This window comes from Camelina sativa, chromosome 6 (assembly GCF_000633955.1).
Source record: "Camelina sativa cultivar DH55 chromosome 6, Cs, whole genome shotgun sequence".
In the NCBI taxonomy this organism is placed as follows: Eukaryota; Viridiplantae; Streptophyta; class Magnoliopsida; order Brassicales; family Brassicaceae; genus Camelina; species Camelina sativa.
This window is the reverse complement of record NC_025690.1, coordinates 12,878,375-12,895,789: the sequence shown is the minus strand read 5'-3', so window position 1 is coordinate 12,895,789 and position 17,415 is coordinate 12,878,375. Positions and strand designations below refer to the sequence as shown.

The following is a 17,415-nucleotide window of genomic DNA, read 5'->3' as shown; positions in this document are numbered from 1 at the left end:
AAAAAAAAAAAAAAAAAAAAAAAAAAAAAAAAAAAAAAAAAAATCTCATTGGCTAATATGAAAGGCAAGGATTGCCTTTTGGTTTATCATCCACAATTGATTGAGTTGATCTAACGGACAAAAATCATCCCTTGTTTTCCTTTCTTTCTTATGCTCATCGTGTCTTTTCTTTTCTCTAAATAAAATCAATTTTTCTTTTCCTCATCTTCTCTCTTTCCATTGTGTCTACGGAGCTTTAAAACACAGAGTATGTCTACAGATTCAGCAGATTCTTCTTAAGTGATTCCAAGCTTAGAAACATAGAGTATGTCTATGGAGCTGTTGTTTTCACCGGACATGACACCCTTGTGTCAACGACGACATCAGAGGTGATAGATCTGAAGACCCTTGTGTCAACGATGACATCAGAGATGGTGGTGGAAGTGGACGACGACCGAAGATGCTCTTACCTTTTACCTTGTGTCAACGATGACATCGGAGATGGTGGTGGAAGTGGACGACCACCGAAGATGCTCGCACCTTTTACCACCGCCACTACATTTTGAAGCTTCCGCCAGTTCACCACCAATACATCTCGATTTCTCTACCGTCGCATCTCTAACCCTCTGGCCGCCGCCACCGTTTTGTTCTCCGTCACCGTCACAGTTTTGTTCTCCGTCGCCGCAATAATACACCTCGGTGGCTTTGGCCGTTCCCATCTATAGATATAGTTTTATAGATATATTGATTATATATAATGAATTTAAGAAACAAATAAAAACTATTATTAATTTCCTTTTCTTGTATATCAATTAATTTTTTTTTATTTTTTTTTCTAATATAACACTTTAGTTACAATCACAATTCAGTCTCAAATATACGACTATAAGTTAAGAGTAACAAAAACGTCGCTACAAATGTATGTCCCTAATTAGTCTATAATATATGACTACGTATTACAGTCTTAATGCAGTAGCAAATTTAAGACCATGAATGAGGTCACTGAGTGGTCGGTGTTTTGCGACTATGTTGGGACCAAATTATTTTGCGACCAATTTTTAACAGACTATTTAAAACGGTCGCAAAGCAGTCGTATATAGTGTATTTGCGACCAATTTGGGACGATTTTTGGAGTCTCAAACAACATGTTTTCTTGTAGTGTTAGGAGAACAATCGAGCATGAGCGAAAGAAGATTCCACCACTCTTCTTCGTTTATATGCAGCTCCAAAGAATTTTTACTAGGGGTAAAATTTTCTCTTTAAATCCTTCCCAGTGCTAATGCGCTATAGCACTACGAACAGTTCCAAACGCAAACGCAGCCTAACTCAAGAATCCGGCTAAAAACTAAGATATGATGAGTTGATGACGATCCAGCTTCAAAACGATTCACTTGTGTTATCTTAAACCAAATTGGAAACCCTAACAGAGTTTCGAAACTAATGCAGTTGAGATCCCACTAAAATACATGATCTTGAGAAGAAAGAAGACGACGAGTGTGACTTTCAAGTAACACGTATGAGAATGAGACCGATGTGTTTTTTTTAGGGTTATAAATTGAATCCATTATTGCTATGAAGCGAAAACAAAACAAATCGCAATGAAATGAATAAAAAAATAATCGAATATATATATATATATATATATATATATCTTTGGACGAGACACAATGCATTTTTCGGATTGAGAATATTTGTGTACGTGACCACTGTTGTATTAATTAATCTTATGCTTGATGATTTCGACATTTTGTTTGCTTGACAATAATTAACCTAATAAAATAATTTGTAGAGTGTTGTATCACACACGTACATGTATATGTCCATTTAGACCTGAAAATGACTAATTATATAAAGGATTTGCTCGGGTTTTAGTACATTTTTTTAACTTAATTATCAAAATGATATATTCACTATTTATAATAAAGAAAACAGGATGGTGTGAGATAGAGGTGATTAGAGATAGAAATCAGAGTGTATAAGAGGTGATGGAAGGACATTACCAAAAAATCGATGGTTTTGGAGACGAAAGAGTAGAGAGAAGAAAAATATGAGAGAAAGGAAGAGTGGGAAGGAACATACTGATTTTTTTTAATATTTTTGTGTTTGCTTATACATTTTCTTTCTCTCTCTCTTTCTCTTTCTATATATATTTTTTTAATTTTTTTTCTTTTTTATCATATTACTCTTTTCCTAATTATTATAATCTTTATTAATATATTTTTTATTTCTATTTTTTCCACATACAAAAAATCTCTGTTTTTTTCTTTATAATTTGATATGTATTTTGTATTAATAATTTCAAATATATTTTTTATTAACTGTTTTCAATTAACTATTTTATCTTTTGTACATCAATATTTGTGTATGGTTTAAATAATTTATCATATTAGATAGATTCAAACCGTACTCAAATATTGCTAGATGGTGTGAATTTATCCAGCATGTTGGATAGATTCAAACCGTCCAGCAAATATTTGTGTACGGTTTAAGTCATCAAGCATATTGGATAGATTCACATAGTCCAGAAATATTTGAGTTAGGTTTAAACTATCCACTACACACTATCCAGCAATATTTGAGTACGGTTTAAACCACCCAGCATGTTGGATAGATTCACACCGTCCAGCAATATTTGAGTATGGTTAAAACCATCCAGCAATATTTGAGTACGATTTAAACCATCCAGCAATATTTGAGTACGGTTTAAATCATCGAGCTTAATAAAGTGTACTGATACAAAAGAGGTATATAATATATTTAAAAACTATTAAACAAAATTCATATCAAATTGTAGAGAACAAAATATATTTTTTTGTATCTAAGAAGTTTTCTAAAAAAATTATATTAATTTGAAAAATCAAGAAATATGAAGAAAAGGAAAGTAATTGTACAATGGCATAAAATGTAATTAGGAATATTGTTGAATGACAAAAAAAACTGAGAAAATAGTCAAACAGTGTTAAATGTGGGTTTTTTTAATTGTAAATAGTGAATGTCTAATTATGTTTGAAAAATGTATCATTTTGCCAAATATCTCTTATATAAACAACATGCAAAAGGAAGAAATTGGCGGGAGTTTTTTTTTTTTTTCACATATACGATTTAAAAAAACATGATATTCATATATCATTCAATCATTGAACCAAAGTGTCTTATTAATTTATCATAGGGGTGACATGTTACACAAATCATGGTGTTTTGGGGAGAGGAGTGTTACGGATAAAGTTGGTAATTAAAGAGAGTAAGAGCACGTATAGGTTGGTCCATAGGGACACTATGACCTGCTCCTCTCACAGTTGCAAAGGACAAGTTCCCTTTGTAATCCACTGTGTACCCTCCCACCTGCCCTTCGGTGAACCACGAAAGCCATTCATTTACAACCGTTAGATTATCCTTCAGCGTGGCCAATGTAGATGTAAACGGAACTGCTGCGTCCATGTCTTCACTGTAAAACATCATTCGGACACCCTTACCCATCAGTTCGTGAAGAACAGGAATCATTGACTCTTCTTTTTGAATATCGTTCCAATTGCTTGCCAATCCATCATTGCAAGCGGCCCACGGGTACGGTAAATTTGTGGTGTTGGCATGTATCGCATCTTGAACATTTTTCATGTTAAAATAAGCATTCACGTAATTGGCTTAGCACGGATCAACGTTCATTATTGTCGTGCAATTCTAGAGTTTGCTGCTCGATGTGGAGTTTATACACATTGGAGCGTATATATTGTAAACCTCCACATTTTTCTTTTGATTATCTACTTTGTGTTGCCATTCTATGCACTTATCCATATCAGATAACTTGTCTATGGTGCAGAATTTGTCGACGTTGTCCACAAGTTCTTGGGACAAGAAACCATGACTCATAAAATATTGTTGGGTATGTTCATCCACGGAACTCACCTCAAGTGCTGCATTACCAATCATCATGCCTCATAAGTTGATGAAGGTTTGGTTGTTACGGGCCTTACGGCGAAGGATAATCTGGGCAAGCTGGGGACCATAGTGGCCGGCGTAACTCTGACCGGCGATGTAAATTTCTCTTTTTTGATATTCCGGAAATCTTTCAAGCCAATTCAACAAGAACATGTAATTATATTCTGCTGTTAGCGTGTCCCCTTGTTCCCCAATTTTCTCCGCATCTTCAGTTTTCGAGTACGAGAATCCTACGCCTGCAGGCGTTTCTAAGAACAACACGTTCGCCTCTGCATGCATATCCATACGTGTAATTAGTTGCATACTGACTAATCTCATTATATCTTGTGAATATACATCAAAGCTTATAAGAGTCATTAATAATAGACTTTTATAAGGTATATGTATGTACCGTTGTTCCATGAATAAGGATTGCGGAATAGCGTCTTGTCCTCATGTACTCGGAATGGACCAAGCTCTTGAAATGCCCCACCGTTTAGAGATGAGCAGCCCGGTCCTGTGTTTTTTTTTAAAAGTAGATACTCGTTTAAGTCTCAATGATTATGACAAAAAAATACTTCCTCATCAAAAATTAGATAGTAGCTATAAAAGACTAATTATCATTTCAATTTTTTAGAAGAGTCTGATTATAGAAATATAAATAGTTCCAATATAAAAAGAGTTTGTACGTAGTGGGATTATTATCTATGTGTACCTCCGGTTAGCCAGATCACAAGAGGAGTAGAGTCACAGGGTTTGATGGCTTCCACTAAATAATAGTATAAATATCGACCAGCTGTTTCGTTTACAGCCACATAACCGCCATACTGTCTGAAACTAACGTCAGAGGATTGTCGAGGGAGCTCCTTGATTAGATCTTTTTCCTTTGGCGATAGCACGCGAGGAAGCACATTATTGTCACATAACGAACGAACTCCTAGCTTAGACCGGGACAAATGTGTTTGGCTCGTACAATGGACTTGTGATGCCAGAGACAAGAATAGGAAAACACAAGCGGTCACTGACCAATCTTGACGTTTTCCCATTCTATTATCTCGGTCTATGTAGAGTTTTGATATCAAACCAACTTGTCTTATTCACATTCATAAGAAGAGTATTTATGGAGGAGACACACCATAAGCGATAAGCTTAAAGTTGCTAAACTATCGGACAACATGTCCTTATCAGAATACAAAGATAAATAAGAACATTATACGAGCTTATCCGCAATACTCCCCCTCACGTTGGAGTGTGAAGATCCTGAACCCCCAACTTGGACATAATATAATGAAACTGATCACGACCAAGAGTCTTTGTAAAGATATCCGCTAACTGTTCAGTGGTGCGAACATGTTCAGTAGTAATAATGCCATCACGAACAGCATCCCGAACAGCATGACAATCATTCTCAATATGCTTAGTACGTTCATGAAACACTGGATTAGAGGCGATATGAATAGCTGCCTTGCTATCACAGAACAAACGAGTAGGCGCAGCGCGGTTGATACCAAAACCCTTGAGCAACTTATGCAACCATTTAATCTCCTTAAGTGCAAATGACATAGCCCTATATTCGACCTCGGTGGACGAATGGGAAACTGTGTCCTGCTTCTTAGCTTTCCAAGCAATGGGCGAACCACCGAGTAGTACAACGTAAGCACTTAAGGAACGACGAGTTTTCGGGCAAGAACTCCAATCCGAATCACAATATACATCAATGGACAAATCCATGTCCGCCTTAAGCATAATACCCTGACCAGGAGACTCCTTAAGAAACCGAACAACTCACAAAGCAGCCTCTAAATGAGCCTCCCTCGGAGACTTCATGAACTGAGACAAAACATGAACTGAATAACAGAGTTCAGGTCGAGTGTGAAGAAGATACAACAACCGACCAACCAAACGACGGTAAGGCTTAGGGTCCAAAAGCAAAGGACCATCATCGGAAGCAAGACGATGATTCTGTTCAAGAGGAGTATAACCTGGACGAGAACCAAGATTACCAGTATCAGCAATGATGTCAAGAGCATATTTACGTTGTGTCAAGAAAATGCCGTCCGGACCACGGCTTACTTCGATACCAAGAAAATATTTCAGTTTGCCCAAATCCTTCATTGCAAAACAACGACCAAGATACTCTTTAAACTTCGTAAGCATGTGCCCATCATTTCCACAAATGATAAGGTCATCAACATAGATTAACACCCGTAATTCAATGTTCTTGTGGGAATAAGAGAAGAATGAGTAATCATCATAGGATTGAATGAAGCCAAACTTAAGTAGAGAATCATACAGCTTCTTAAACCAGCAACGCGGGGACTGTTTTAAACCATACGGAGACTTGTGAAGGCGACAAACTTTGCCAGGATGAGAATGACGAAAACCAGGAGGAAGCTTCATCCTCTTCAAGATCACCATGGAGAAAGGCGTTATGAACATCCATCTGATAAACCTTCCATTGATTAGCAGCCACAAGACGAAGAAGAGTACGAACTGTCGTCATACGAACAACAGGAGCAAAAGTTTCCCTGTAATCCTCCCCCTCAACTTGAGTATTGCCAAGAGCAACAAGGCGAGCCTTGTGACGTTCCAACATACCGTCGAAATTATACTTATTTTTGAAGACCCATTGACAGCCAATGGCGATTTTGCCAGGAGGCAAATCACACACATCCCAAGTCCGAAGAAGTTCCAAAGCATCAACCTCTTTAACAACAGCATCATTCCAAACCTTGATTTTAACAGCTTCCTTAAAATGCTTTGGCTCCGTATTAGCAGTGATAACAGCCAAGTAAGCATGGTGGCTAGGGGAAAAATTTTCATCAGACACAAAATCTGTTAGAGGATAAGGAGACGTACCTTGCACCAATGTCGAAGACTGAGTAGGTGAGCCGGGAAGAGCGTGATGTGATGGTGTGTGTGTAGCATTATAGAGGACATAATCTTGTAACCTCACAGAAGGTTGTGTAGTACGAATGCTCTTACAGTGTTTCGACGGAGGAGTGGGAACCGACTGTGGAACCGAAACAATTGCAGAAACAGAGTCCGGACTGTCTGGAGAACCAGTTATTGCAGGCGTTAGTGGAGTAGCAGAGTCTGGGTGAACAGAAGAGACATCTTCTGTGTTGTCAACAATAGGAGGCGCCGATGATGGCATAGGATCCAGACCAACAACAAGTAAATCTCCACCGGTGTTGTTGTCTTGATCAGAAGGAAGGCTCGTTGCAGGACTCCCCCTGTCGTACAAAGTCGGAACCAACCAGTCATCATCACCGGAGACAACCAAAGGAGGAACAGACAACGGAGAAGAACCATGTGATGTGGCAAAAGTAAACACGTTTTCTTGGAAAACAACATCGCAAGACACCAAAAATTCATTCCGTTCAATATCGAAGACTTTCCATCCCTTTTTGCCAAAAGGATAACCAACAAATACGCACACCCTACTACGCTGTCCAAATTTGTCCTTATCACGTGTTAGACGATGAACATAACAAGCTGACCCAAAAACACGAAGTTGATCATAATCCGGTTTGCTTTTATGAAGAATCTCATAAGGAGAACAACCAGATTGAATAGAAGACGGAGTTTGGTTTATCAAATATGCAGCTGTTAGAACTGCTTCACCCCAAAACTTGATTGGTAAACTTGCCTGAAACAGCAAAGCCCGAGCAACATTAAGAATATGAAGATGCTTGCGTTCGACACGACCGTTCTGTTGCGGTGTCCCAACACAAGATGTTTGATGAATGATACCATTTTCACGAAAATAAGATGCAAGACACATAAACTCCGTCCCATTGTCACTACGAACCGTCTTAACAGTTTTTCCAAACTGTCGTTCCGTGTACTTCAAGAAATTAGTAAGAACACTTCAAACTTCGGATTTTTCGAGTAACAGATAAGTCCACACAGCCCTCGAAAAATCATCAACAATTGTTAAAAAAATAGACAGCACCACAAGAGGAAGGAAGTCGGTATGGTCCCCAAACATCGCAATGAATCATTGTAAAACACTCTTGAGTTTTATTTGAACTATCAGAAAACACTTCTCTTGTCTGTTTAGCCCGAAAACATACCTCACAAGACGAGGAACTAACAGAAGAGTAAACACGTTTAAATTGAGGTAAAGCTGAAAGAACAGAGAAACTCGGATGACCTAAACGCCTATGCCATAAAGCTTGATCAGGAAATCCTTTAGCCATATGAATCTTCGTTGTAGCTACATCCGTTAGGTAATACACACCATCATGCTCTTCACCGCTTCCAATCAAATTCTTCGAAAAATGGTCCTGTAGAAAACAAATCGTGTCAGTAAACGTAGCAAGACACTTTGTTTGTTTCAAATTTTTAGAAACAGAGATCAATGTGCAGTTTAACGATGGCACAAAGAGAACATTTGTCAACTTGACATTGTTTGAAAGAGGAAACACTCCCACACTAACAGCAAACGCCTTACTACCATCAGCGAATCCAACCGGACTTGGTTGGATAGGAACAACATCGGTTAACAAGGATAACGTCCCAGTCATATGATGGGACGCACCTGTATCCAAGATGACATTGCCAAGATTAAGCTTACCAGACAACTTGTCGGAACCCGCAGGACTTGGATTGGCATTGGTGGATTTCTCTTGAAGAAGCTGAGTCAAGGCGCGAAGATGATCATCTGTAAATTCAGGAAAAGCAGAGGAGTTGGAGCTTGTAGCATGAGCAACAATAGTCTAACCGCGTCCATGACCGCCACCGGCAGGACTAGAACCACGACCACCTCTTCCTCGACTACTTGTACCACGGCCATTGGGACCCTTCTCATTATGTTCTGTCCACCAGTCCGGAAAACCAACCAATTGCCAACAATCGCGCTTCTCATGACCGGTACATCCACAATGAGAACACGAGAGGCGTCCCTTGTTTAAGATAGAGTCAGGTCTATTTCCACCAGAAACATCAGTATGAGCAAGGAAACCCACATGCCTATTTCCACCAGAAACATCTATGACGGATTGTCCCTCTTGGCGACATGAGGCAAGCTGACCTTGAATTTGGTGAACACGCACCTTGTTTCCCACTGAGAAACGTTGCTTCAAATCCGACCACAGGTGATGAGAATTGGTGATGAAAGTAACGGTAGATCGAACCTTAGGTTCAATAGAGGTTCGTAGCCACCCAACAATCATCGAGTTCACTGTCAACCAATTCTCATAGTCAGGATCATCACGAGCTGGTTGTACAATTGCTCCATTTATGAAACCAGTTTTTTGTTTGGCTTGGAGAGCGTTGAGCATCTCAGTTGCCCACTTATTGTAGTTATCACCGGTTAACAAAACAGACGAGATCATAGCCCTGGGGTTGTCGGAACTAGACAAAGTATAAGGAGACACCACCGGTGCATCTGGTAACTGTACTTCAGACCAAAATTTGAGAGCGGAAGCATTACTTTCTTCTTCGTTTACCATTGTAGCTTGACACAGAAGAAACAAACAATAAGAGAAAAAAAAAATGAGAAGAAGAATTTTTTTTATTTTTATTTAAACACATCTTAGCTCTGATACCATGTAGAGTTTTGATATCAAACCAACTTGTCTTATTCACATTCATAAGAAGAGTATTTATACAGGAGACACACCATAAGCGATAAGCTTAAAGTTGCTAAACTATCGGACAACATGTCCTTATCAGAATACAAAGATAAATAAGAACAATATAGGAGCTTATCCACAATAGTCTCCTTTAACAACTAGTAAAAGAAAAAAGAAAAAATAAAAAAAAGGAGACAAAAAAATTTAGACAATGAATGGCAGCATTTTATAGATTTATTTTTTGGCTTTGACCTCTATTTTAGTGAGTACCTATTTAACAATTAAAACAATAAATTCAACAACATAACTACCAGTCTCCATAAAAAAGGATAAAAAAAATTACTCTGTTTCTACCAAATATTGCCTTCTCATTAATAATTCTACTTGTATTAGAACTCAGATCCCTTGCCATGTCACAGAAAAATATTTTTTAAAAAATATATATAACAAAACTTTAAAATTTAGAATTATGTATCATGATATAATTTGAAAGTAACAAAATAGTTTGAAAGTATAGGTTACAAATAAAATTAAAGTTGTCTTGGAAAATATATAAAAACAAATATGACCAAAACTACATAAATATTGAACATATTATATAACTGTTAATAAAAAAAGTATAACCATCAAAATGGAAACTTATGATAAAATATGACAAATAAACTTAAAGTAAAAAATATTAAATCAAAAGTCATAATGAATCAAGTAACCATGCAAAAAAAAATAACGATTATACGTATAAAATATATTATGAAAAATGGTAAACACTAAACAGAGTTAATACATAAGCAATTATCGATATTTATATTATTGGTTGGAACGCTTGCAACTACAAAAACCATGGAAACGGAATTTAAGCAAAACATAAATGAACTGATGTTGTTCCATTTTTGTTGAATAGAGACTACGATTTGCTTCAGATAAGATTAATTAGGAACGCTCCAAACGCAAATGCAAACGCTGTCTAAGGTGATTAGATTCAGCTATTTACTTGTGTTTATAAGTATATAAAAGGATCAAGCAGTTGCATAAAGAGTCTGGAGAAGAAAGAAGACGTATATGTAGATATTTTTAATAACATAATAATATCCTACCAGTTTTATAAATCCACAAAATATAGAAATCCTAATTGAAAAGAAATATATCCTACCAATTACGATTGTAGGTATCAGCTTCACACACGAGGTGACATGAATCTGAAGCCCTGACCTCAGTAGCCAACTGTTTGAGCATCTCACGTCTTTTTTCCAATTTCTCGAGCTCCTCTGAATTGATGGATTTTGTGGAGAGAGTTGCTTTCTTCAGGCGTCTTGCGTTTTTTTAAAATGTACGTAGCCACTTCTTTCTCATCTTCTCGTTGCCAATCGTAATTTATCCAAACGAATGTCTCAAGATGGAACAACAAACATTCAGGTACATATTTTGGTTGATTCCATTTCCGGTCCACCAGAGAGCCTTTTATAACTATACCACCGTAACTGAGATCAATGTAATAATTTTAAGATCAGAAAGAGCACTGGGAAAAGAATAAAGAGGTAGTTGACTAATGTAATGACTTACATCGATGAGCTTGAGGATTTGCAATTTAGGAGAACTATCGAGCATGAGCGAAAGTATATTCCACCACTCTTCTTCGATTGTATACAGCTCCAAAGATAGAAGCTGATAGAAGACTTTACCAAAGAGATACTTAATCTTGTGCATGAGACAACATTGGTAAACAAAACAAATGTCAGCCCAATTAGGTATAAAACCATGTAACAATCTTAAATCTAAAAATTACCTGTAAGGGTGAGTCTAAGGAAAGACGCTTGGCGTGAGTTAGAGTTTCCAAAATGTTTTCATTAGCTATATATAAAACGTTACTGATTTTAGCCTCCACCAACTCTAGCGCATTCTCAATCAGACAAAAATCAAGGCTATGGATCCCATCAAGGTTCAAGTATTTCAAAGAAGGAGCATATATTACATAGTCTCCCTTACCTTCTTCTGAGTAACTATCATATATGGTTAGTCTTTGCAACGATGGCACCGCAAAAGTGAAGGTCTCCACATTGCCAGATATACTCACGACCAAATCTTCAAGACTAGGGCAGCCACATAAAAGGTTGCAAAAAGATTTTTCGTCTTTGAAGTGTACAAAGTAAAGGTGCAGCTCTCTCAAGGACTTGAAATAACCCGGAGAAGGAAGGTCCAAAAGAATTGAACCCTCCAGTTTCAAGATCTCTAGTGTATTATTGAAACTAAACAAAACACTCGGAAATCTTACTGAGCCTTTATCTTCAAATGCAAAACTGAGTACCAACTCTCGCACATGGCGTGCAAAAGCAGTTCCAACCATTTTCCCAATATCCGAAGCATCCCAATCATATTCAACTCTCAAATGCAAACTCTTTAAAACGAGAGCTTTATGTAAAATTAAAGATCTGCAAACATTCTCTGGATCCTCACAATCAAACCTAAGATTTGGCACCAACATCCAAAGAGATCTCCAACGTTTAGACAAAACACTAGTGGTTATAGCAATTTTTGTTGGAAGTGAAGACAATATATGCAGAAGCAAATCTTCAGGCAACTCACTGATCATGTCTTCGTTTACAACATCTACATTTCTCAAACCTTCACCACCAGTTTTGCTGTATAATAAAAAACAAATGACAAAAAATAAAGATCTTTTAGAGTTGACAGAATATGGACGAAACAAAGTTTCATACCCTTTTTGTTCCATTTTAGTTGAAAGGAAACAACAATTTGGCACAGATTAATTAGGAACGCTCCAAAAGCAAATGCTTAGATATGATTATGATGCGATTCAGCTTCAAAGTTGTATATACAGTACTTACAAACTATAATAAATAATATATGGCAGCTATTTAAACTAATTAGGGCTTTTAAATACTGCTAATGATTTTTCATATAATGAAAATCTAATATTACTTATAAACTATGATAAATGATATAGATTTTTTTCTTACAAAATATAATAAATAAAATATTGTTATTATTTAAACTAATTAAGGCTTTATAGTTATCACAGTACATGCTAACTAAAAAAATGTAGCTATTGAAACAGATTAGGGATTTTTAATCTAATTAAGGATTTTTCATAACATTAAAATCTAATATTACTTACAAACTATAATAATGATATTTGATTTTTTCTTATAAACTATGATAAATAATATATTGTAGATATTAAAACTAATTAAGGCTTTTAAATCTAATTAAGGTTTTAATGTTATTAAAACCTAATATATACATACAAACTATAATAAATGATATTCTATTTTTTTCTTCTAAAATACTTAAATGATAATTTAATATATTAAAACTAATTAAGGATTTTAAATCTAATTAAGGTTTTAATAACATTAAAATCTAATATATATACTTACAAACTATAATAAATGATGTTCTATTTTTTTCTTCTAAAAAACTTATTATAATTTGGGACACTTGCAAAAATAGACTACAAACTTGAATCAATTGCTTGAGTCAATTGCAATGTTAGACCCCTTTTTCTCTCTCCAACATTTGTCACTTTCTCTCTATTAAATCTTTGTCCATTCATTTTATTCACAAAAATGCCATTATTTCTGATTTATTTGAATTTCTTGCGAAAATGTTTATTACATTCATATCCTCATCTTCTTCTTTTATTTACGGTTGTACCACCGCCATCAACTTTCCAACAACCATGAACAACCAAATTAGAAGCTCTTAATGCTTTAACAACCTGAATTTGTAAGCTTAAATAACAGTCAATGCTAAGAGAACTTCATTTTCTTCCATCTCCTCTCCATTTTAATCCTAGAAAATATTTATCTTGTTATATATCATGATTCTTGGATAGTGATTAAGTTGGCGCTGGGTTTCTTCCGTGGTGACTTAAGACGACGTCCATGGTGTTTGACATTGCAAACAACCACCGTCAGGTTATTTTCCGGTAGATTTCGTGATTTTCCTTATGGTTTTGTTGAAATTAGACTTCATTTGTTAGTCGAACCATCATAATATAATGTAAAGTCTATTATTTGGTCAGTTTTGCAATTTAATGTTTATCGAGTTTCGAGCCCGTATACTAAAATGTCAGTCTCCTTAATTTCATTTGGAAACAAAAAAATATGTCTTAGACTGCATTATAATATTTCTAACGGATACTTCCTTTACAGTCTACTAAAGTGTATTTTTGCAATTGACCAAATTATTGACTTTTTAGTCCAGACTGTTAGACGAAGTCTTCGCATGAAAAAAGGTAGTAGACTTCTATAGTGGTTAGTTTTGCAATTGACCAAAATATAAAAGTATTGACCATAATATTATTTATAAAAAATTACCAAGTTGACTGCAAAAGAAGTCTATTAGTGAAAAAATTAAAATGTTGGTCAACTCCAAAAATGACATGTGCAGACTGCAAACGAAGTCACCATTTCTGGAGACTTCGTAAGTAGTCTAATTGTGAAAAGTCAAATTTGGTCAATTGCAAAACTAACTACAACGAAGTCTAACTTTTATAGTTGACGGATTTACGAAGTCTACTTATTAGATAGAAGTCTACTACAAAGTCAATGGTTTGGTCAATTGCCAAAATAACCAGTGTAGACTGTATTCGAAGTTAACTTTCTGAAACTTTCAAAGAAGTCTACTCTTTTTTATGTTTTGAATTGCATAACTGACCCAAAAATTAACAAAGGAAGACAACAAAAGAAGTCAACAATAATAGTAGACTTCAAAAGGTGTCTGCTTTATTAAATTGTAATTGCAAAAATAGACCACAAGTAGTCTATGTATAGAGACTTGTTTATGTATACAATGTTGACATCAACATGAAGTCCTCAGAATTTGAAAACCAATTTGCAACAAGTTGGTGAATAATTTTAAAGATTTTCTTGTTGTACTCTTTGACATATGGTATGTACTTGCTTCTGTATGTTTTTGAAATGATTATGTATTATACATATGGAGAAATCAAATTTTTAGTTTTCATAGGCAGTTAGGTTATTAAATTATACTTATTTAGGAAGTCAAACTGTTGGATTTATCTCTAAAGTCTGTACAATTGAAATGGTCTGTAATTGGAAATTTATAAAGATTTTTTTTTATTTTTTAGTTCGTACGTGTTATATCGGTTATGTAATTGCCTATGTATATTTTGACGATGATAAAATTTTTATACTTTTTGCTTTCCTTAGGCTTTAGGGGTTAGGGTTTAGGGTTTAGGGTTTATGGTATTTTAACTTGCTGCTTATTCTTTCAGGTAAATGGCGCAAATACATGTTGTTTTTGGAGTATGGCTGACGAGAAATGGGTCTTGGCATTTTGACATGGATGGACGCAAAGGTGGGAGAATGTTTTTTTGCGGCACGGTTGTACATACGCTGAGCTTGGTGAAATGGATGTAGAAGATTATCTGATTGTCAAATAAACAGATATGGTTCAGCTATCGTATCCCTTAACAGAGATGATGCTTCAGCAATTGCCTCAAGATTATCTGATTGTCAAACAAGTAAGGCAAACCGTCGCCTCGAATAAAACCAATATGCAGACTTCAAAGCCTGACTTCTTTACACAGATTAAGTAGTAGACTTCATAATCTTAATTTTTCGACAATATGTAAACAGTTATCAACTGAATTGAAATCAACGAAGTCATCCAACTATTAAAAAAAACTAAAGCAAGTTCACAGATTACAGACATAAATACGTCATTCAAACAAACAGACAAAATGAAGAAAGGTTCACAAATTTTAGAACTTAATTGAAAGATCTACGAAACCAAAGAGATTAATACCACGATGAATATTATACCGGCGATTAAGACATTCTCGACCAGCCCCCTTACACGCCGAACTGACAGACGTAATTCTTTCATCTGATCTTTCACTTTGTCTAGCTCCTGCTGAACCCACATCATTTCATCATTTTCCAGGATGACTGTTATAGAATCCCTTTGGTCAGCAAGTCCACCTTTCATTGCCTGAAGTTCTCGCATAATAGCCTCTTCCCACTATTTCATAATATGGTCCTCTCCATCCTATACAATAGAAATAAATAAACCATGAGAATATTATATACTCAAATAATAACAACAAATAAACCACCAGACAATCTAACAACCTCATAGTTATTGCATCCAATGAAAATTCTTCCAGGATTGTCGGCTGTGGTGGAACATTTCATAACGGTTTCCCTTCCGCAGAAACATTTGTCAGGAATTCCAACTGTTAGGCCAAGAAAGTTTACTTCTGGTGGACCTTCACTCCATACTTGCAAAGAACTAGAAGATGGCTGAGTGTAGCTGTGCAACCCCATATCTGTGTGCAAAATGAACAAAAAAAGATGAGAACATATATATTTACGAACAAAAATATCTACAGCGTAACAAAAGCAAATCGCCGACGATAAACCAAGAAATACTTATATGAGATGTTCTTGAGATTCGAAAAGAGAAGTTTGAGAATCTGACTTTCCGAGAACACAATTTCGGAAATTTTTGAGAGATAAATTTTGGAGAGAGAAAGTTCGGAGAGAGAGAGAGATCACGTAAGAAACTAGGTTTGACCTACAGAAAGAAGTATATATATCTTTAAATTATCCGGTTAGGTTAAAAACAAGGAATCGGTACAAATTCGGTTAGGTTCAGCTAACGGTTTGGTTAAATTATCGGTATTAATATAATATTAATAATTGATGGCATAACAAAGTCGACTACGAAAATTCCACAGAGAAGTCTATTTAAGCAAAACCCTAAATCATATAATTTTAACCTAATCAACCTTTCCTCCCTTAATTTGAATCGTTTATAGGTAAATTTATTTTATTACAATGCAGGAAGTCTATCTGGTTAATATTTGGTCAATAGGTTTATCAAATTATTTTTTATAAAATTTTTAATTAAAATTTAAACTATAATTAAGGAGTAGACCTACCGTTATGTTTTCACATATATTCAATTTGTAATCTACCTTAAATAAATCTATTGCAGACTTCCTCCGGATTACATTTGTTATTTCGGCTTTTGTTTTTTGTTTGGTCGTAAGGGAGTCAACTGTAATTTCAGTACCCTTAATGGTTATGTTTCTCAAATATCGAATATGGGGTCTACTATTGCATTCAAAGCCAAATAAATGTATACAAAATGCAATTATCCCTTATAATTTAATATAAAATAAAAATTTCACAAATATAACATAGTAAAAAAATGAACTATATATTTTTTTATCAAAATACTTACATAATAGGAGATTTCCTGTGCTGTAAATCATGTGTCAACATTTTAACTAAAAATTATAATATATTAATAAAAATTATTATTATATTTCTTTTAAAAAATTATTTTATTTGAGATAATATTTCTTTTTTAATATTCTATTTGTTTGGTATACTTTTCTTCTTTGTTTTTATTAACCATTTGTTTGACATATCATTGTTCTTCAACAAGTCTTGAAGCCAATTTGTTTGTTGTCTAATCTAAGCAACTATATTAATAGATTCCTAGATATTACCATTTGTTTTTGTCTGTCGTTTCCTTGAATTTTGTTTTGTTTCTCAATTTCATAATGCATACTACGCAATCTTTGATTAGTCTGTGTAACGATGGCACTACAATGGTGAAAGTCCTCACATCTATATTGCTTTTTCTGTTCACTAACAAATCTTCCAAACTGGGACAGCCACGAAAAAGGTTGGAGATAGATTCTTCGTCTTCGAACCACACATAGTCAAGGTGCAGCTTTCTAAGGGACTTCAAGCAAACCGAAGAAGGAAGAATATCTAAAAGAATCGAATTCTTGAGTTCCAAGGTCTCGAGTGTATTACTATAACTCCACAAAACAGTGGGTAATCCTACTTCCGATTGACTGTTACACCGGAAATTTCATCAACCAACGCTAAGCTATTGGGTTCCGTCGCCGGCCTTGAAGATACTAGCCTTCATCGCT

General features: G+C 35.3%; 1 protein-coding gene and 2 pseudogenes across 1 annotated transcript; all 3 read right to left on the bottom strand.

Moving 5' to 3' along the window:
* On the bottom strand, positions 3,087-4,963 carry LOC104791127 (annotated as a pseudogene).
* LOC104698984 lies at positions 5,134-9,353 on the bottom strand. The gene is made up of 6 exons (XM_010414349.1): positions 8,624-9,353; positions 8,253-8,563; positions 7,974-8,186; positions 6,200-7,744; positions 5,794-6,114; positions 5,134-5,661 (listed from the first exon to the last, which is right to left on the bottom strand). The coding sequence occupies exons 1-6, from the start codon at positions 9,351-9,353 to the stop codon at positions 5,134-5,136; spliced, it is 3,648 nt and encodes a 1,215-aa protein (XP_010412651.1).
* On the bottom strand, positions 10,623-15,787 carry LOC104698983 (annotated as a pseudogene).